The 21380-nt window shown below is 44.4% G+C and overlaps 1 protein-coding gene across 4 annotated transcripts in view; it reads right to left on the bottom strand.

The window, feature by feature from the left end:
• Window positions 1-21380, bottom strand: part of LOC121279790 (putative phosphoenolpyruvate synthase) — a 181143-nt gene that overhangs the window by 133286 nt on the left and 26477 nt on the right. For all 4 annotated transcript variants that reach the window (XR_005943498.1, XR_005943497.1, XM_041191144.1 and 1 more), the window contains exons 2-5: window positions 16954-17088; window positions 12804-12928; window positions 9560-9628; window positions 167-280 (exon numbers count right to left, since the gene is read on the bottom strand). Coding sequence is in view for 2 of the 4 variants with exons in the window: in XM_041191144.1 (XP_041047078.1) it covers window positions 167-280; window positions 9560-9628; window positions 12804-12928; window positions 16954-17088 (443 nt within the window). In the remaining 2 variants the exon portion in view is untranslated. The remainder of the gene's footprint in view (window positions 1-166; window positions 281-9559; window positions 9629-12803; window positions 12929-16953; window positions 17089-21380) is intronic.

Below are 21380 nucleotides of genomic sequence, written 5' to 3'. Positions count from 1 at the left end.
CCCACCTCATTCCCAAGAACCAGGTCTAGCAGTGCTTCCTTTCTTGTTGGACCAGACACCTGCTGCTGTAGAAAATTCTTGAAGTACACTTTATCCATGTGCACTATAAAAGGAACTGGACTGTTTACCCATGTAACAATCTCAATGTGAAACCAGCTGTACTCACTCTTTCAGGTTTTCAAAGAACTTTTTGCTCCACTTCTCCCTGGCAATGCTCTGAGCAATAGCGCTGGGGTGAATATCCGTGTCAAAGTCAAACACACCAGAAAAGGACGTCCAGCTAATGAGAGAAAAAAAAAGAAAGGGGTCATTTGATCAATTAAATCAGAATGAACTAAACGCTCGCTTTCACAGATTCACCAGCTGGGATTTTCTGGCCTCAGCAACAAAGGGCATCAATATTGCAGGCAGGATGGGAAGATTTGGAGAGCTGTTGACTTTTAACAGATCCCCAAATTTTCCCGTCCTGCCTGCGACGATGCCCACCTGCGTTGGGGGCCAGAAAATCCCATCCATGGGCATCCACAGATTTGACAAAACAAACATTGCGCACACAACTTTTGCAAGCTTGTTTCAGTTGTAACTCTTACCCCGAAATGAGGAGCTAGGGGCTCAAGGCTTATTCCAGGGCTTGAGCGTATAGCCTATGCTTATAGTCCAGACTGGTACAGGGTGAATGATATGCTTCTGGAGACGTAGGTCATTCACATCAGGCCTTAAATCCGAGGGCACGGACCTTGCCAACACAGCGAGCAGCTTTGAAGCATGCGGAGAAGGAGGAAGATGAAGGGAGGGGGCTGTCAGGCTGCATCATGGTTGGGTAAACAAGTGTGCTCTGGAGAACAGTCATAAGGACTCAAAATGTTAACTGTTTCTCTCTCCACAGGTGCTGCCAATGCCTGAGTTGTTCCAGCTTTCTTTGTGTTTATTTGTCCCAGGGGATTCTCATGGCTCTGATTAACATTCCTCCCTCAGTCAACAGCCCAAAAACTAGATGAACCCATCATGGGGCTCGTGGAATCTTGCTGTGTTGTAAATGGCTGTTATTTCCAAAAGATGTGGTAAATGCAAGCAGAGGAAATCAGACATAAAATAATTGCTGATATTGTGTCTAAATTCCATGTGGGTGTTTCCCCACAAACAGCACGATGCTCAGAAAGGTCACTAAAGACACTAAAATCTGCCGTCTGCTGCAGTCACAACCGCAACCTCAGAGCAGGCTGAAAGCTGCATTGTTGGTGGGCATGTTAGTGATCATAGCATGAACTTATCTGCTCTGTCTCCTTCCACTGTGGAGCTGGCTCTATTGGCAACACCTCGCAGTTTCCCATCCACTGTCACATAAGGAAACTCACTGATTCAGCTGTCTCTGGACAGAGAATATGCATTTCCTTCTCTCGTGGCAGGGAGCAGCAGGCAGAGTGAGCACTCAGCTCCGAGGAATGCAGGTTTCCCTGTGGTGCAGGGTGTCACCGACTGCACACACACTGCTTTGTGGGTGCTGCAGCTCAACTCTGGGATGCACTCCCACAGAAAGGGATTCCACTTTCTCAGTGTCCAGCTGTATGTGTAACCATACACAATGAGCGTGCAAGTCCTTATGGCTTAACCTACATACATGTGGGCAGCACAGTTACAGTGAGAGTCATGCTGTCACAAGAAATGTGACCTTGGCGTGCTGAAGCAATAGTTCAGCTACCTGGATCACTCGGGAGGAGCCCTGCAGTACTTGACAGAGCAGATGTCAAAATTCCTGGTAGCCTACATGACCTGACCATCCTGAGGGCACAGCCTTGCCACCAGTTACACGGCGAGGAGTTGAGAAGCATGAGGAGGAAGATGAAGGGAGGAGGCTGTTCGAAGCTGCATTGTGGCTGAGTCCGCCACTTCCGTTCTAGAAAGGATGAGCTCCAAGCTCTGCACAAAGCCCTGTGCAAAGATGATGCCAGGCTACTCTATGCTCCTTGACACTGCATACAGGCTTTTTGACAGGACTACCAATCTGCTAAGGACTCTATTGGGCCTAACCATCAGATTTCTCCTGTAGCCTACCTCATCAAAATGTTCAGTGGAGTCTTCTGCAGCAGACCTCACCCTCTGGCAATCTGGCAACTGCACAGCATTAACCCCCTGGCCTGCTGAAGACCATTCATCCCCGGTGTCTCACCACACACAGGTCCCTCCTCTATCCTATGATCTGAATTACGCGCCATGTCAGTATTTGAGTTAGCGGTTGCGAGTGGGAATTTGAGTGCCAATGTTTGTTCATTATCACAGCCTTCTTGCTCTTCCACCTGTTCTTCTTCCACCTCTGCCTGGCCACATGGCAATACTTGGACATCCGAAAGGAGAAAGGCAGATGGGTGGTGATGGGGATCAGCGGGGGTGGGAAGGAAAGAGGTGCAAGCGTAAACCATCTGCTCTTGTGAATCAGAGCAGATTGTGGGAAAGAGGGAAATGGGCAGTGAGGAGGAGGATTGGGAACGAGCGTAACATCGCCTTCGATAGGTTGAGCCTCACTGCTGGCCCACAGCTTCAGTCACGTCTGCTCCAATGATGGTGTGCACCATCTCCTCCATGAGGCAAGAACATGTAGGTTAGCTCCTGCTGCCTCCAGTGACCCTGCCCTGTAAGAGAGAGGGAAGTGTGTCAGTGAGTATCGTGCAACATGTTTGGGTGAAGGGGCTGACATATTTGAATAGTGGGCAGTGTTTGCAAGCTGAGAGATATAGGTCTGAGCCTTGCAGCAGTGCTAATTGTGGGAGGGTGCAGTCCTGATTGATAGAGATTGCTGGTAGGTGAATGAAGGGGATGTAGTGCCTTGAGCAGCATTTCATACTGGAGGTGGGAAATAGCATTTGAAGATGAATCCACCAACATTGACCATTCATGCGAGGACACTGAACCAGGCCTGGCGCTGCATCCACATCCTCAGAGCTTGACTCCTAGGCCAGCAATTTTTGATGGGTTGAGTCCCAATGTTGGCACTATATACACCCAATTAAGTACGGTTGGCTGGCCCAATCAGAACGGTCGGTCATTCTGCAGCCTCAGCACTGCCACTGAGATGAGTGGTCACTGATGAGGCTGCATGATGAACAAGAAGACCTCCATTTTGAGGCACTCACAGAGAAGGAAGATAATTCATTTCTCTGCCAGGCCAAGCAGGCAGGCATCGGTTTTTTGAGGGGGAACCTCCTCCAGCAGCAGCGGCAAGTCCCAGAGGGCGTCAACATTTTGCAGCTCCCCTCCCTGGGGCTTGGAGCCTCCCGCTCCAATGGCCTGCCCACCCAGGAGGCCTCCCTATGTGGAAAGGGGCCACCTGCAGCTAGCAACATGCTGGCAGACCAAGGAAATGGCCCTTAATTGGGCTTTTAATTGGTCTCTGCTTCCAATCAGTGGGCAGCTGAGTTACTGTCCTGACACAGCCATCCCAAGCATTTTAGCGGCCCCTTCCCCAACCTCCTCGTCCACCCCTCAGGGGCTGGTAAAATCTCACCCCGTGTATTGACTGCCACGACTTTCTGGTCCCGCTGCTTTGAGTGTGTGTTTCCGATCGACCTCCAGCACTTCTTTCCAATTCCTCAACTATAGTCTCTGGTGCAGTGCCTGAGAACATTGGAACACACACTCTCCCATACTGTGCCCATTTTTGGGTTTTTTTCTACATCGGAGTGACTCATGCAAAGACCTCCACTACCTGCTCTATCCCACAATACATCTCCCCTTTAAGAGGTGCAGGCTGCCTTAAAGTTGTGTTGGCTGACAAACTTCTGCTGGTTTGTCACAATTCCAGGCTCCCTGCTGAAAGCATGGCTAGCACTGGCTGCATATCATTTAATCCCTGATGTTGTTTTCGCCTTCTGCGACCAATTCCCAGTTCAGAAAAGGGAGGAATTGGCAACATGTCCCACCCTTGTCCTTGGCAATTTGAATAAGTTTCCAGTTTGATGCCTCAGGCAGGGTTCCAGGAAACTTGGAATGTTCCCCAATGTGTGAATAGGGTGTCTCAGGTTTTGTAACAACTTGCAACTTGTCTGCCACAGCTGTTTTTATTATTTGATATGAAGGGAACTGAGACATTATTTTCTGCGGCTCTGCTTTACCATTTCCCTTCTCTCATTCAGAGTAAGATTCTTAAAAAAATTTTCCTCTCACTGACTTTTTGTGCCAGCTCCCATTCCCTCCTCTTGTTCAAACAAGGGTGGAAGGATTAGCCCAGCCACTACAGGTGAGTCAGCTTAACCTCAATGGTGTGGAAGCTTTTAGAATTGATAATCCTAGACAAAATTAACAGTCCAACAGTTAATTGGAGGAAAGCTAGCATTTGTTAAGGGCAAATCATGTTTAACCAACTTGACTGAGTTTTTTGATGAGGAGATAGAGAGGGCTGATGATGGTAATCCAGTTGTTGTGGTATCCATGGACTTCCAAAAGACGTTCAATAAAATGCTTGTTTATAACGTTCACTTTGTTAATAAACTCCCAAGAATGTCTCCTTGCCTATGGTTCCTTGTTATGATGAGCAGTGCTCATGTCACAGAGATGTGAAACCTTGGTCCCTGCACAAAATAAAGGCAGGTGTCTCAGTCCAGGGCCTCTTCCCCACGCTTTGTGCAACCTTCCCAGCACGCTGATCATGTGCCTTCACTGTCACTGGTTACATCAGCCATACTGCACCTTGATGGGGCTGATCATTGCTGCCAGAATATCCTGGGCCAGCAGCACAGAGCTCCATCATTCTCTCTCTGTGCTCCCAGCACCTTTTAGGTGAGGCTGGCACTGCCCATCTCATCAGCATCTGTGTCCAGTGACAGTGTGGTACCGAACGGTTCAGCTCACAAAGGATGCCATAGGATCAGGAGAAGTTAAAGTTTCTCCACTGCATCTCCCTGTTCACAGAGCGCAAGCGAGGCCATCAGGCAGACAGGAGTCAGACATTCACATAAGCCATGTAAGGGTCTATGGAGTGTCCCCACTGCATGTCTTCATCATCCTCCTGGAATGTAGAGGTTATGGGCATCTGCTGAGCCTCCATGATAGAAGCCGTATCACAGAGGGTATGTGCGCTGCCATCAACCAGACTGGGGTCAAACATTCATAGATGCACTGTGAGGATCTATGATGTCTCCTCACTGCATGTCATCATCATCCTCCATGAATCCAGCCTCGTCTGGCCTCAACGTCACCATCCTCGCCTTTGAAGACCTCCTCATCTTCACTCCAACGTCCGCCTCAGAGGAGGCGTGCAGCTCCTCCGTTTCAGCTAGCTCCCCTCCCTGCTGAAGTGCCAGGTTGTGAAGGGTGCAGCAGGCAACGATGATGCGTGGCACCATCTGTGAACTGAATTGCAGGTCTCCACTAGACCAGAACCTCATTTTCAACATTCCGATGGTTTGTTCCACCAAGTTGCAAGTTGCAGCTTAAGCCATGTTGTACCTTCTCTCTGCTGCAGTCTGAGGCTTCCTCCCTGTGGGTACCCGAGGCCACCCACCAGCGAGACAGCGTGTTTCCCAGGAATGCATGATTAATGAGGCAGGATTGGGACGATACGGCGTGAAAAGCCACCATTGCAGCCTGCCGCTACCGCATTTAGTGCAAATCTGACATGATTCCACCCCTAGACTTGGGTGCACAGGGCGCAATTTCCAAAGTATATGGGTGACTCAAAACTTGGAAGCATTATGTACTGTGTGGAAAACAGAGATAGCCATCAAGAGGACACAGACAAGGGCTGGTGAAATAGGATGACACGTGGCAGATGAAATTTAGCGCAGGGGAGCGTGAAGTGATATGTTTTGGGAAGCAGAGTGGGGAGAGCCAACATAAAAAAAAAAATAAAGGATAGAATTTTAAAGTGGATGCAGGAGCAAAGGGACCAGGGCTATGTGTTCAGAAACCACTGAAGGTGGCAGGGCAATTAAGAAATTGGTTAATAAGGCATACAGGATCTTGGGCTTTATAAGTAAAGACGAAGAATACAAAAGCAAGGAGGTTATGGCTCAGCCTCAACTGGAGTATTGTGTCCCATTCCGGGCACCACACTTTAGGAATGATATGAAGGCTTTAGAGAGGGTGCAGAAAACATTTACAAGAATGGTTTTCAGGGATGAGGAACTCCAATTACATGGATAGGTTGGAGAAGCTGGGCTTGTTTTCATTAGAAAAGAACAGGATGGGAGGAGATTTGCTAGACGTATTGAAAATCAAGAGGGGTCTGGACAGACTAGATAGGGAGAAACTGTTCCTATTGCCAAAGGGTCAAAAACCAGAGGGCCCAAAAAAGTGAATGGCAAAGGACCCAAATGCAACATGAGGAAAAACACTTTTGTGCAGCATGTGGTTAGGATCTGGCGGGTCAATCATGGCCTCCAAAAGGGAATTGGGTAATTATCTGAAGATCTGCGGTCAAGAGAGTGAGACTAGTTGAGCTGCTCTTGCACAGGGCAGGCATGGAAATGTCAGGATGCATGGTCTCCTTGTGGCTGTAGCCATTTTATGATCCTATTCCATTCGAATAGCTGTCGACTCCAGGATGATATCAATGCTTTGGTTGAGTGGGCGGAGAAGTGCCAAATGGAATTCAATCTGGAAAAGTGCGAGGTAATGCATTTGGGGAAGGCAAACAAAGTAAGTGAATACCCAATAAATGGGAAGTTATCAAGAGGGGTTGAGGAAGTGAGACACCTTGGAGTGCAAGTCCACAAGTCCTTGGCAGGACAGATGGACAAGGTGGTCAAGAACGCACATGGAATACTTTTCTTTATTGAGCAAGGTATTGAATACGAAAGCAGGGATGTAAAGAATGAACTGTATAAAGTGCCCATTAGGCCATAGCTGGAATTTTGTGTACAGTTCTGGTTATCACATTACTGGAAGGACATAATTGATCTGGAGAGAGTGCAGAGGAGATTTACAAGAATGTTACCAGGGCTTGAAAATTGCAACAATGAGGAGAGATTGGATAGGCTAGGGTTGATTTCCTTAGATCAGAGGCGGCTAAGGGGTGATCTAATTGAGATGCACAAAATTATGGGGGGGCTAGATAGGGCAGACAGGAAAGACTTGTTTCCCCTGGCTGAGGGGTCAATTACCAGGGGGCATGGATTTAAGGCGATTGGTAGAAGGATTAGAGGGGACATGAGGAAGAACTTTTTCACCCAGAGGGTGGTGGGCATCTGGAATACACTGCCAAAGTTGGTGGTCGAGGCCGAAATGCTTAACTTATTTAAAAACGTACCTGGATCTGCATCTGAAGTGCTGTAACCTGCAAGGCTACGGACCAGGTGCTGGACAGTGGGATTAAAATGAGCAGCTAGTTTCTTTTTTCTCTTTTTGGCTGGTGCAGGCACAATGGGCCGAATGGCCTCTTTTGGCCACTTTCTGCAATGTAGCTTTTCTAGGGTTCTATTCTTTGATTCTATGAAAACATGTTGATTTATTTCTGTAAATTAGGTGCATGGCCAGCAGTCTACCTTCAAAAGAGGGACGTGGTTATTCATGCTAAGTAATGTTGGCTGTTATTATGCAGGCTGAGGAGACACTACAGCTGCTCCTCCTCAAAAGTCCTCATGCAAGCATTTCCATTCAGAATCATTTGCTTGCCATCAGGAGCAGGCACCCAGTCCTTTCCCTCCCTAACCGCACAGCTTTCATAGAATCAAAGAGCAGAACCCTAGAAAAGCTACATTGCAGAAAGTGGCCATTCAGCCCATCGTGCTGCACCAGCCAAAAAGAGAAAAAAGAAACTAGTCGCTCATTTTAATCCCACTGTCCAGCACCTGGTCTGTAGCCTTGCAGGTTACAGCACTTCAGATGCAGATCCAGGTATGTAGCAATTTCACCATTGGATTAGTTAACTCAACAAACACCAAGAATCAAATCTGGGCCATTTGGGTCAGTCAAGATTTTTCAGCTACTTGCTGTATAAATGGAGAGGAGACACTTAGCAAAATTTTCAGTGGGCTTAGGCCCTGTGCAAAACCCAGATTTTTGCTCCTGGCTCGGGTACACAGAGACGGGAGAATTCCCAGATCCACGAACCCAACCTTTAAAAATGGCTGCCCGCTCATCAGATTTTAAGTCCGGGGGGGAGGGGGCGTGGACTGGATTAGAAATTGGGGTAGGTGACCCGGGAGGAACTGAGGAGAAAGCTGGGGCAGAGGTGGGCTGGGCAGAAGGCCTGCCTGCCTCAGGGCTCTCGCACTGTGTCCAAAGTTTAAAAATAAAAGATTAAAACATGAAATGTGCCTCCAGCCCTTATCCCTCACCTCCACGCACTCCCTAGGCCCCATCCATGCCAACCCATGACACTTCTTGCCCCCCACCCACCCCATAACCTCTCATATCCTCCATGCCCAGATATGTTCCCTACCCACCCCCGTGGCCCTTTAGAGCCCCAATGCCAAATTAGTACCAACTCATGCCAACCCATGCCCCTACACCAAGCATCCTTTGTCCTTACACCTACCATGCCAACTCATGGGTCGTATCCACCATGGGCAGACCTCAGGACCCATGCACAAATGAGATAAAATAAAGTTCTTTAAAAATGAAGTTCTAAGTGTTCATTGCAGACTTCACTATATTGAAAAAATACTGAGTTCATAAAAATCCATTTACTACATATACATTCCTTCAACTAAACAAATCCTTGTACCACAAGCATTTCATTCAAGTGCACAATTCCTATAGCAACAAGTATTGGAATTCATAGATCCTCTTCAAAGAGACCACTTGTAGCTTTCAATCAAAGTGTGAAATTGGCAGATGCCTTACTGTGCTAATGGGTGGTTGTGAAATCAGCCATGCAACACTAATTCAGTAATGGAAACCCTCAGACTTAGTCAGCAGACTGCTTGCTATTTCACTCTCTATCTTTTTTTTAAAATACACTCCAGACTTTTTTTTTCTCCCAAAGATTTGAAGGGCAGGGTGTTTAAACAGCTTGATATCTCTCTTTGACATCTCTATTTAAAAGGTTCTTCTGACAGTTTTGACAGGTCTATTTGACAGGTTCCTTCAACAGGTGCTTTCAACAGCTTTGATAGTTGATTTTGACAGGTCTGTTGAGAGTTCCAATGAGCTTAAACACTTTTTACACACATTTATGTCTAAATTTAACAATTCCAAAGGGTAACTGACCTTAACCAAAGGACTCCTTACCTCCCCCATAATGTCCTGGAACCAGATCCAAAGGGGTACCTTACCACTCCAAAGGGATACCCTGGCAATCCAAATGAATCCACAACTTTCAGACCTGCTTTTATCCAGTCTGATCTGCACACTTCAGGTTTCACACTCCTGGCCTACCAAAATCCCACTCAGTGAAGGCAGCTAGTGACTTAAATGGCCAGCTGCCCCCATAAAACACACATGCATAAAATATGCCTTATCTCCTTTCACGTCTTCACAAAAATGGCAAGTGCCAAGTTCGGAGACAGGACTTACGACTTCGAACACTTCCACCGTTTTCACCACATAAATCTGGGCCTGAATTGTTTCACAAACATCAGACATGTTCCTTAAACCAACTTTTCTGTTAAATTAATCAACTTACATAAAAGTAAACTTGACATGCAGAAGCTCTCCTTCCTCTTCAGTCCATTTATCTCTGTACGGTCCCCTTCTAAAGAACAAAAATATAAAATAAGGCAAGTGGAATTCTAACTGAGTACTTTTGATTCATTATCGTTTCACTATGGTGGAGAAACTCCAGGGTAGTATAATTGCAATGAGGGCTAATGGAGATTAGCTGCAGTGGCAAAGAGGTATATTGCAAACATTTAAGCCTGCTTTCACTCTGACGCACGAGTTATACCTACACAATCAATCAATCAATCACACACACATACTCTCCAAAAACTTTACTAGGAGTTTGCATAGGATGGAAATAGAAAAAACAGCACAAGTCTTTATTTGGTAAAGAGATGCCAATTACACATTGAAGATGTCTGCACTTTTAAAATGCCAGGGCAGTAAATGTTTCATATAGATACCTTACTCGCTTGGACACCACAATGTTGGAAACACATTGAGCTATCAGAGGGATTTCCCATTTCTCAGAAGCAAAATGTTTTCAAATCCAATGATGCATTACACCAATGGCCTAAATCAAAATAGTATGTTTTGTTCCTGAGAACTCTAAATGTGAATCTATAGAAATATTGGGGACATATTGTTGCAATAACAGCTTGCATTTATATAGTGCCTTTAACACAGTAAAATGACCCAAGGTGATTCACTGGAGTGTTATCAAACAAAATTTGATACTGAACTACATAACAAGATAATAGGACAGGTGATCCAAACCTTGATCAAAGGGGCAGATTTTAAGGAGAGTCTTAGAGAAAAGGAAAGATTTAAAATGGAAATTCCATGACTCAGGCAGCTGAAGGCATGACCACCAACGATGGAGTGATTACAATCGGGGATGCTCAAGTGGCGAGAGTTGGAGGAACGCAGAGATGTTGGAGGCTGAAGTGCTAGAGGAGGTTACAGAAATCGGAAGGCACCATCTGGTTATCAGATTCTGAGAGTATCTTTTTACATTAGTCGCGTGAACAGTTTGTTGGGTCCAATTCTGGTGGAAGTCCTCACTCAATTAAGTACAATTATTTCAAGCATGTTTTAATCTAACAGGATTTTGAAAAATTAATCCTAAAAGCATTTCAATTTGCATTCTGAAGAAAACATTTCTTCTGATTCAGATTATAGGAGCTGAATCGAACTGTGTAGAGCCATTTTTTAGGCACAGTGCAGCCAACGGAGGCTCAAAAATGAGGTCCGAGAAATATGGTGTCTGACGTTGGCACTGCCATTTTTAAATCCACTTTCCAGCCAATGACCTGTCTTAACCTCAAATAGTTAAACATAGCACTAAACAGAATGAAGGACAAGCGCTACTTAAAGATATCAAGAAGTATGAAGATGAAGCTCTTGGGTAATGTAGGTTTTTTTTTGGACTTTGCATGTTTGTGGCCTAAGAATGATTTTAGTTTAGCTTAGTTGCTGGATTATTTCTCCTGACTATTGGTGCAATTGGATACATGTTTGGAGGTTTCCTGCAGTTGGTTCTCTTACATGTCCAACCATTCTTCAATATGTTACAGCACATATTCATAAAGTACTTCCATCACTGTTTACGGCTACAACACAGCTCCCCTTTAGGAGGTGCAGGCTTTAAGTAGCACAAGTCACTGGCAATATTGGTTCTCCTGCAGGTGTACGCAGCAAAACGAGAAAAGCAAGGGCAGCACCGTGTCCACAAAGCAAATCAGTGTAAAACAATGGACATCACAAACTTAATGTGCTGCCTGGAAAGCAATGGGAATGGGTTAACCACATACCATTCTCCGTAGTTAACCAATTTAATTCCCTATGAGTCTTATGGGTACTTGAGTTTTGAAAGCCTTTCAGTCACACTCAAATGAAAATAACAATTTATTTTGGAAAGCCTACTTATTTATTCTAATGTCCTGAATTAATATTATAGTGATATTATAATGTCTGTAGTAATCATACAATGCAAGTTACCAGTTGTGGTGTTAATCATGTCATACCACATTACTAGGGAGGATAGTATGCCAAGTAATCCAGATGATTCCTTGCATCAGAAATCTTAAAGTACAGGAAATATTAAGAGTTGAGGTTGTTTGAAAGGAAATTGAGGAAACAGAAGTGGACCTAATTGTGAAACAGATTGACACAGAAACTGAACCAGGTGAATTGCTCGCTGTGGTGAATGCTTTAAATGTCGAGGCACAAATGAAAGATGAAAGAACTAAAGAGTCAGAAAGGAACTCAGGCAGTAAAATATTTTGCAGATTAAAATAGACTCGTGAATTAAGCCAGGGAATTCAAGAAGCATTTAAATGTGTTTTTGGCACTGAAATCAAACAGAAGGTACGTTTGGTGTAATGGCAATTTCTATTCCCCAAATCTTTCTTATGGGAAAATCTCAAAAGTTAGCACCCCCAGCAAAAGAATTTAAATGGATAGAAAATGACATTGGTGTATTAAATAGCTGTGCCTGAATTCACGACATGCACTTCTCTCATGCAATGCTCTGTAAAGGGGGACTGTTTCATAATAATGTATTCAATTGAGTACACAGGATATGGACCTTTCTCATGCATGTCAGCTATTAGTGGAATGTTTTCTTACTGACATGCTGGAAGCAGGCATTCCAGTATGCTTGCTTGCTGTGGAGTTTTAGCATTTTCATCTTTGGACTGGACAGTTATCCCACCCAGAATTCAGCTGGTTTGACCATCTTGGCTTTCAGTCAGGCATGAGCACTTTGGAAGGGGGTGCAGGACAAATAAAGGTCTGATTCCTCGACCCTGGAGGAAGAGAAAGGGTTTGAAGGCGAGGAACATTCCTGCTTCTCCTGGCCCACAAGGAGTACTGTGTGAGCCCTGGCCTTCTCTCCCAGACTATCCTCGTCTCAAGGTAGTTGAACCTGAAAAGCAGTTTCTTTAATGTAGTTAAAATGCCAACGCACTTGCTGGGAGGGGGTTGGGCGCATGCACCTTGTTTCATCTCAGGACCACCCAAAAGTTGCCAGCTTCCTGACGGTTTGAAATAGTTTCCTATTTAAAACGCCCCACACCGAATCCCACCCACTCGCCCTTGTTGTTAAGTTTATCCCATGTTTCACTGTTCAATATTGTAATGAGCTATATGTTAAGGGGCATGGTTTACTGCTGTTGTAGCAAGGAGCAATCGGTTTAACGATTCAAGTAATATTACAACCTGATGCGAAATGTCAAGTCCTCATCAATTACATCTTTATTACTGACCTCAGAAGTCCACTAAAGGTAATTCGCCATCGCCGTTGTGGTTCGAGACACACCAGCTTTAGACCACCTCCACTCCAGGAGTTCTTACTGCCCACAGAAGTGATTGTATCAGGATGGATTGGATGCTGAAAGAAGCAGTTTTGCCACAATTGATGAGAATACTTAAGCTAACTACCTGTATAGGAAAGTGAAAACAAAAACAAAAGTACCTGGAAAAACTCAGCAGGTCTGGCAGCATCTGCGGAGAGGAACACAGTTAACATTTCGAGTCCATATGACTCTTCAACAGAACGAAGGAAAAATAGAAAAGAGGTGAAATATAAGCTGGTTTAAGGGGGGGATGGGACAAGTAGAGCTGGATAGAGGGCCAGTGATAGATGGAGATAACCAAAAGATGTCATAGACAAAAGGACAAAATGGTGTTGAAGAGGTGATATTATATAAAGAATGTGATAATAAAAGGTACAGATAACCCAGTGGCGCACTTCACTTTGAATGATCATAGTAAATATTTGATAAAAGTTGATACCAAAATATACTAAATCTAAATGTACGAGTGCATAATACTATTTAGATACCATCTGTATTGAATTGTGATGGTAGGTGACTGAATTAAAGACTTGCCAATAATTTCACAATGCAAGATGACAGGCGTGGTGGTGAGTGCTGATGTTAGGGAGCGGTGCAGTTATTGATCATGTTCTTAAATGATTCACTTTTTCCTGCACTGCATTCAAGCTCTCGGAGCAATGCTTCAGGCATCATGAGACATGTCCTTCATATCTGATGACTGGGATTAGGGATATAGTGTCTCCTGTCCACTGCCTGCAACCAAGGCCTTGATGGTGAACCCTGAGTTATGGGAGATAATCAACGAGCATATGTTTTTTTAATTTGTTTGTGGGATGTGGGCATCACTGACTAGGCCAACATTTATTGCCCATCCCTATTTGCCCTTGTTCAGAGGGCATTTTTAAGAGTCATCCACATTGCTGTGGGTCCGGAGTCACATGTAGGTCAGACCAGACCAGGTGAGGACAGCAGATTTCCTTGTGAACCAACAATCATTTTATGGTCTTCATTAGGCTTTTAATTCCAGATATTTATTAAATTCAAATTCCACCATCTGCTGTGGTGGGATTCGAAGCCAGGTCCCCAGAGCATTACCGTGGGACTTTGGATTGCCAGTCCAGTGACAATACCACTACGCCACCACCTCCCCAGAGTTGAAAGGAATAACCCATAAATTGCTACATGAGTGTATTAGAATACTGGCGTTATATAGAATTAACAGGCCAGAAAGAGGTCATTTGGCCCAACTGGTCAATGCAGGTGTCTATGCTTCACATGAGCCTCCTAATCTAACCCCATTAGTGTACTGTTCTATATTTTTCCCCCTCATGTGTTTAACCAGCTTTTCCTTAAATGTATCAATGATATTTACCTCAACACAGTCTAATCACTCTCTCTACAAAGAATATATTTTAATACATTTCAGTTATGTCAATTATATTTTTCCATTCAATATTAGCTTGACTTCACTTTGAGAACTCCGAAGGATTTGTGCTATTCAATCTATTAGTTATTTATTTAATTAAATGTCTGCACGTTCTTGAATGTTTTGCATGCATATGCAATGTCTTCCTGCCACCTTTCATCTATCCGTATTTAGATAGACAATCCTTCTTAAAAAATCATGGGCTGAATTTTATGGGGTGCCATGTTCCTCATCACCTGACCCAACTAAAAAGCTGGTCGAGAGCCTACCCACGAAAAAGCCGCCTGCCTTCAACCATTTTATGCTCGGTGGGGCATTGATTGGCTCAGGCCAAGACTTCTTGGGAGAAAGTCCCACCTTAGAGAGCTGCTGGCAGAACCAGCTCTGTAGCCCTAGCAGTGCCAGGTTCAATTGGTGGCCACTGAGGCTACAGCTAGCCCCTGAAGAGAGGAGGTTAGGGAGACTGGACTGAAGTTAAGCTCAGTGTATAGGTGGACCCTGGCTGGTAGGACACGGGGAGGGGGCAGGAGCACCTCTGATGTGGCACAGGGGATCCTCAAGACCACCCCCAACCCCCCCATACCTTGTCTGAAACCAGGCCACCCAATAAAAGCTGTCAGGCTATCCGCTTGCTGTGGACCTCCCCATGCCACAGGTAAAATAGCAGCGGGGGCAGAATGTGGTATTTAAGTGGCCATTAACTGGCCACTGCATTTTTGCAGGCCTACCACACACCACCACCACCACCCCACCCCCCCCCCAACCCCGCCCCGCCCCACCCCCATTTAGGCAGGGGAGGGTAAATCCCATCCATGTTTTGAGTTCCCTCAGGTTCTGTTAAGAAGCAGGCCAGAGCTTTCTAGACAGGCGAGCCTAAAAGTGTGAAGCAAGGCACTCTGATAGCACATGAAATGGGGAAGGGGGTTAGGGAGGGGCAGCAAGCAGTGAGAAAAGGAGGGCAGAGAAGCAAAATTAATTTGTACATGAATTCTCAACTATCCATGAAATGATCCTCTTTGATGTTCCCATAACTAACAGATGTGTCACACTTATTCTTTCGTTTCCCGTCACTATAACAATAGCCACAAAAAATCAGATTGCAAAGCTTTCGGTTTGTAAGAGGCCCAGATTGAATTAAATTATAAAATCCTGGGTGAGCTATGCACTTCTTTTAAATCGTAATCAGTAAGAGCAAGTCTGGATAAAGCTCAACACACTTCCAAGTTTTGCATGCTGTAACTGCATGTCTCCCAGTAAGGCAAACATTTTCTGGATTTGGCCTGTAATTAATGTGTTCGTAAACATTGAGGGTCCCAACATTTCAAATCCTTGTATATAATCCAAACATATTTAATTGATCCAAAGCTTTGGCACTAGTCATACCCAGCGGCAAGGTGGTACAACATTCTTTGCTGAACAATGTTTCTAGGATCATAGCCAGTTTAAAGGTTAGATGACCATCCTGTCACTTCGTTTTCAGCTGTACTGGAATTAAGGACAGATCTAACTTCTATCAGAGATCTGACGATTTGGTGGGAAGAAATTTTACTTTTGCAAGCGCCAATTTTTAAATTTTCACAACTGAAAAGATCATTGTGACGAATAATATTCCTTTTCAATTTCTTCAATAAAATCCAATCCATCACTAGACATTCAGCATTAAGTAGAATGAAATTGCAATTTCAGCAAGCTTCTCTGTTTATCCCCTTTCATTATCTCTATTTTCAATATAACCTATCATGTGTTTTGCAAACTCTTCAATGTGTGCAATAGATAGTGTGTTTTCCTCAGAACAAAACTATTGTCTCACCCTGAATTTGTCCTCCCCCAATGGGGAGACAGTGACGTAATGATAATGTTGCTGAACTAGCAAACTAGAGATCCAGACTAAAGCTCTGGGAATAAAAACAAAAAAACTGCGGATGCTGGAAATCCAAAATAAAAACAGAATTACCTGGAAAAACTCAGCAGGTCTGGATCTTTTCTTCAACGTCAACTCTTTTCTTCTCCGCCGATGCTGCCAGACCTGCTGAGTTTTTCCAGGTAATTCTGTTTTTGTTTTAAAGCTCTGGGAATATGGCAGCTGGTGGAATTTGAATTTGCTCAATAACAAGTCTCAGTAACGGTAACCATGAAACTATCACTGAGTGTTGCAAGAAAAACTTTCTGGTTCACAGATGGTTTTGGGAAGAAAACCTGCCATCCTTACCTGGTCTGGCCTAAATGTAGCTCCAGATCCATAGCAATGTGGTTGACTCTTAACTGCTCTCTGAAATGGCCTAGCAAGTCATTCAGTTCAAGAGCAATTGGGCATCCCATGAAAGAATAAACCAGCAGCAAAAGCCTTGGCTGATTTTCTTCCCTCCTCCCTAACACTCAAGCACTGAGGCTCCTGCAATGCCTACTGCAGCCGAAGTCAGCTAACGCAGTATTGATTGAACATGATCTTAGGACCTTCTAGTCTGTACAACTCCACTGTCGCTGGCTTTGGCGACTGAGCCATAATTTCTGCAGTCCCTTTTCTTCATGGAGGTATTTATTTAGCTCTTTAGTAAAAGAAAAGTCAGCACAGCTTTAACTGTTTTTGTAAACTGAATAACACCCGAGAAAAATATCAATTTACAGTTTTGCATAAGAGCCATAGGGACTAACCTCAAAATTTCCAACTCCTTCAACTCGAAGCAACACCCACATTTCACACAAATCATTTGGCTTCCGGCAAACCCGAACAGCAAAGAAGGTTTTATCCATCTCTGTGAATCCCATAAAATAAACCGAGTCGATAGCCTGTAAAAATATAAATGCAAGTAGGGTTTTATATATTTCAAAAGCTTTTGCTCTAATGGAACCTCCTGTAAAGTGTCGTCCATAACATGTTTTATATAGATTGGCTTGTTCTGATAGAAATGGTTCTACAAAATAACGTGGTTGTGCATGTTCTGAAATTCTTTGTTTTATACTGAAGACAGATTTGGAGACACTGAAACAATAAGCTGGTAGCTGCAGATCTCCACTAGCACTGAGGTAAAGTTGCAGTAGAACCTAAAGACTGCCCCCTTCCCCCTGCCCCCGTTGATATACACATTACACACTTGCTGTTAGAGTCACTTCACCACCGAAAGGCCAATAAGACAAACATCTTGTGAGGTGGTATTCTGCACCTCCATGCAAACTATGCCATTTCACTTATATTACAGTGTAGCCTCCAAAGACAGTGTTGTAAAATAGATGGCGTCCAATCTTGTGCTCAAGAGCTTAAGGGATAAAGAATGGGGCACCTCAGTCAACATTCAATTAGAGAAAATCAGCAAGTGCCAATTGGAATTCACAACCTCTCACAAGGTTACATTCTGGGTTTCAAAACACAGAATCTGATGACCGTGATCCTAAATGTTGCGTAAAGCAAGTAGAATTAAGAAGTTTACCAATTTATGAAATAATGCTATGCTGGGTATAAATAATACATGCAAATTGTTACGTGATACATGATATATTTTCTGACGCCTTTTTGGATATACACTTTCAGCAGGCAAGGCTTTGCTGCCCTAGCACATGGTTCAAAACGCTTTTCTGCCATATTTAGAAAACAGGGAAATGATGAGGTACATGTTGGCTGACTGGTGTGAACCGGCTGTGGACATAAGTGAGATGATAGTGTAATGCAGTGTTTTTCAAACAGGGGAGCATAGTTCAGCTGTAGGGCGAGCTTGCAGTCTCACCTCGGAGGATAGACTAGAAGGATAAGCAGAAACCACAGTGAGAATCAGGCACAGCTATCACACTGATATCTCTAAGTAAATACCTGTTTTCTTAAAAGCATTAGGCTGGATTTTGTGGTCATGTCAAAGCAGCAGTGCTCACAGCTGGCCTTGAAGAAAGCTGCCCACAAAGATCTAGTGACACCTGTGGCAAAGATTTCCTCCTTCACGATGTCAGTTTAAATCTGGCATCAAGTCAATCGAATCTCCAGGTGTGCAGCAACAGTGATGTCAGCAAACATGGTAAGCAGCCAATCACATCGAAGTATTCTCACAGACAAGAAACCAGGAACTAAAAGCTTTTGGTCCTCATGTGGGGAGCAGCATAACCAGAGGCCATCAATATAAGATAGACACCAAGAAATTCAAGATGGAATTCAGAAGAAGCTTCTTTACCCAAAAAGTGGTAAGAATGTAGAACAGAGTCCCACAAGGAGTGGTTGAAACAAATAGTGTAGATGCATTTAAGGGGAAGCTGGACAAACATATAAGGGAGAAGGGAATAGATCGTTACAATGGTAGATTTAGATGAGGAAGGATGGGAAGAGACTCAAATAAAGCATAAACACCAGCATGGACTGGTTTGGGATGAATGGCTTCTTTGTGTGTCATATATCCTATGATTATCCTTCACTTCTAGTGTATATTTACAGATAGTGAAATAAATAATTATGAGAGAAGCCAAAATATCATTAATTTTTTAAAATATCAATTATAAATGGAGAAATTTGACATTCCACAAATGTAAAATTAGTTTTTTTTAGGGCCAGTGTGGGTGTCTGTCAGTAATTATAAACTTAGCACACCACTAAAATAAAATTACACCTCAATCAACAGAGTGTAACTTTTTAAAGGGTCTTGACAATGAGACTAACAGCATAAAAATGGAAGATTGCATTAATTCATTGATTCCTTAAGGATTGCACTCCGCAGGAACCTCAACAGTGCAGCCACTGAGGTAGTGTAGACTCACTGACATTAACTTCTGGATTTCCACTGCTGGGGTGAGGCTGGCAGGCCGTGGCAAAGGAATGGCGGAGTTAGGGAGAAGCTAGGGAGAGGGAAGAGTGATCCTTGTCTCCAATGGGCACAGGGGAACGGCAAAAGAAGATCCCGCACCCCTTGCCCAACATCAGCCTGCGCAGTTAAAGCTACCGGGCATCCCACATGGCATGGGCCTCTCCCTGCTGCAGGTAAAATAGCAGTGGGAGAGGGATGAGGCCACTGGTTGACCACTAAAGGGACTAAAGAGACCCAAGGGCAGGCGAGTTGCCCGCACTGGCCGCACTAACCCACCCCCCCATAAAATTTCATACAGGTCAGGAGCAGGCAGGCATATAGCGGGAAGGCAACCCACTGGATTTTTACAAGCCCACCCCACCTTCAAACCCATCAGTGGGGGTGGCATAAAACCCAGCCCTCTGTGTTAATCTGCGCATATGTGGATTCCTGAAGTTGCTGTCGGTTTCAGCGGAGCAATGATAGTGAACTCTGCCAGTTTTGCCAGCATTATCACCACAAAATCTGGGCCCTTATTACAAAAAAATCCCCTTTGCACGTAGCACTTTCATAGTAGGAGTTATAGAGCGTTCGAACTTAGATGGAGTGAGTGCTCCGTGTGAAAAGGGCACCCATTTGAAAAGGGTAACCTCAAACAAAGACTTTGACAACAACCAATGCAAAGTGCTGCAGCCTATGCTAAAGGACCCCCTTGTCCTCACTTATCACCCCACCAGCCTCCACATTCAAAGGATCATCCTCGGCCATTTCCGCCAACTCCAGTACATCTTCCCTTCACCCCCATGGAGGCATTCCGCAGGGAACATTCCCTCTGGGACACCCTGGTCCACTCCTCCATCACCTCCTACACCTCAACCTCCTTCTACGGCACCTTCCCATGCAACCGCAGAAGGTGCAACATCTGCCCCTTTACTTCCCCTCTCCTCACTGTCTAAGGGCCCAAACACTCCTTTCAAGTGAAGCAGCATCTCACTTGCACTTCCCTCAATTTAGTCTACTGCATTCCTTGCTCCCAATGCGATTTCCTCTACATTGGAGAGACCAAACACAGACTGGGTGACCACTTTGCAGAACACCTTCGGTCTGTCCGCAAGCATAACCCAGACCTCCCTGTCGCTTGCCATTTCAACACTCCACCCTGCTCTCTTGCCCACATGTCTGTCCTTGGCCTGCTGCATTGCTCCAGTGAAGCTCAACACAAACTGGAGGAACAGCACCTCGTCTTCCGACTAGACACTTTACAGCTTTCCGGACTGAATACTGAGTTCAACAATTTTAGATCATAAACTCTCTCCTCCATCCCCATCCCCTTTCCGATCCTCCCCCTTTTTTTCCCACCTATTTCCATTATTTTTAAATGAATTTCCATCCATTGTTTTATCTCTACCTTTTAGCCTGTTTCGATTCCTTCACCCCACCCCCACTAGGGCTATCTGTACCTTGCTTGTCCTGCTTTTTACCCTTACTTAGCACATTCCTTAGATAATATCACCACCTTCAACACTTGTTTGTCCTTTTGACTATGACATCTTTTGGTTATCTCCACCTATCACTGGCCCTCTATCCAGCTCTACTTGTCCCATCCCCCCTTAAACCAGTTTATATTTCACCTCTCTTCTGTTTTTACTTAGTTCTGCTGAAGAGACATACGGACTCGAAACGTTAACTATTTTCCTCTCCGCAGATGCTGCCAGACCTGCTGAGTTTTTCCAGGTATTTTTATTTTTATTTTTGTCTATGCTAGAGGACGTTCAAGCTGTGATGCTCATGTTTGAAGGCTGGCAATAAGAGCATTTAGTAATAGCTGCCTTTATTTTGTCTTTTCAACTTGGATTTTTTTTTTAAATTAATTCATGGGATGTGAAGGTCGCTGGTGAAGGCAGCACTCAATAATTTAGCATGTGTGAGCTGGCCCATACCATTTATCAAAAGCCCAGTCTTAAAAACAGCTAGTACAAGGTTAAAACAAAGAGCTAATATGCAAATATATCTAAATAACGCACTGCCTTAACAGTAAAATTAAAAGCAGCAAACCGCAAGTGAAACCATGGCTGGAACTTTATGTGCCATGATAAGATGTAATGATCAGCTGGCCCGAACAAGCAGAAAGGGATCAGCCAGGACAGAGTCAATGGATAAGAAATTCCAGGCACTGAGGAAAAAGAAAGGGTTGTCAAAGAAAGTTAGTAGGGTGGAATAGAACTAATGAAACAATAATTTAATATGGGGCAGAATTTTCTGCCTGTCGGGCGGGTGGAACTGGAGCAGCCGCAGGCAGGTGCTGGCCCAATCGGTGCCCGC

The sequence above is a fragment of the Carcharodon carcharias genome, chromosome 7, assembly GCF_017639515.1.
Source record: "Carcharodon carcharias isolate sCarCar2 chromosome 7, sCarCar2.pri, whole genome shotgun sequence".
Lineage (NCBI taxonomy): Eukaryota > Metazoa > Chordata > Chondrichthyes > Lamniformes > Lamnidae > Carcharodon > Carcharodon carcharias.
This window is presented reverse-complemented; position numbering and strand designations above follow the sequence as displayed.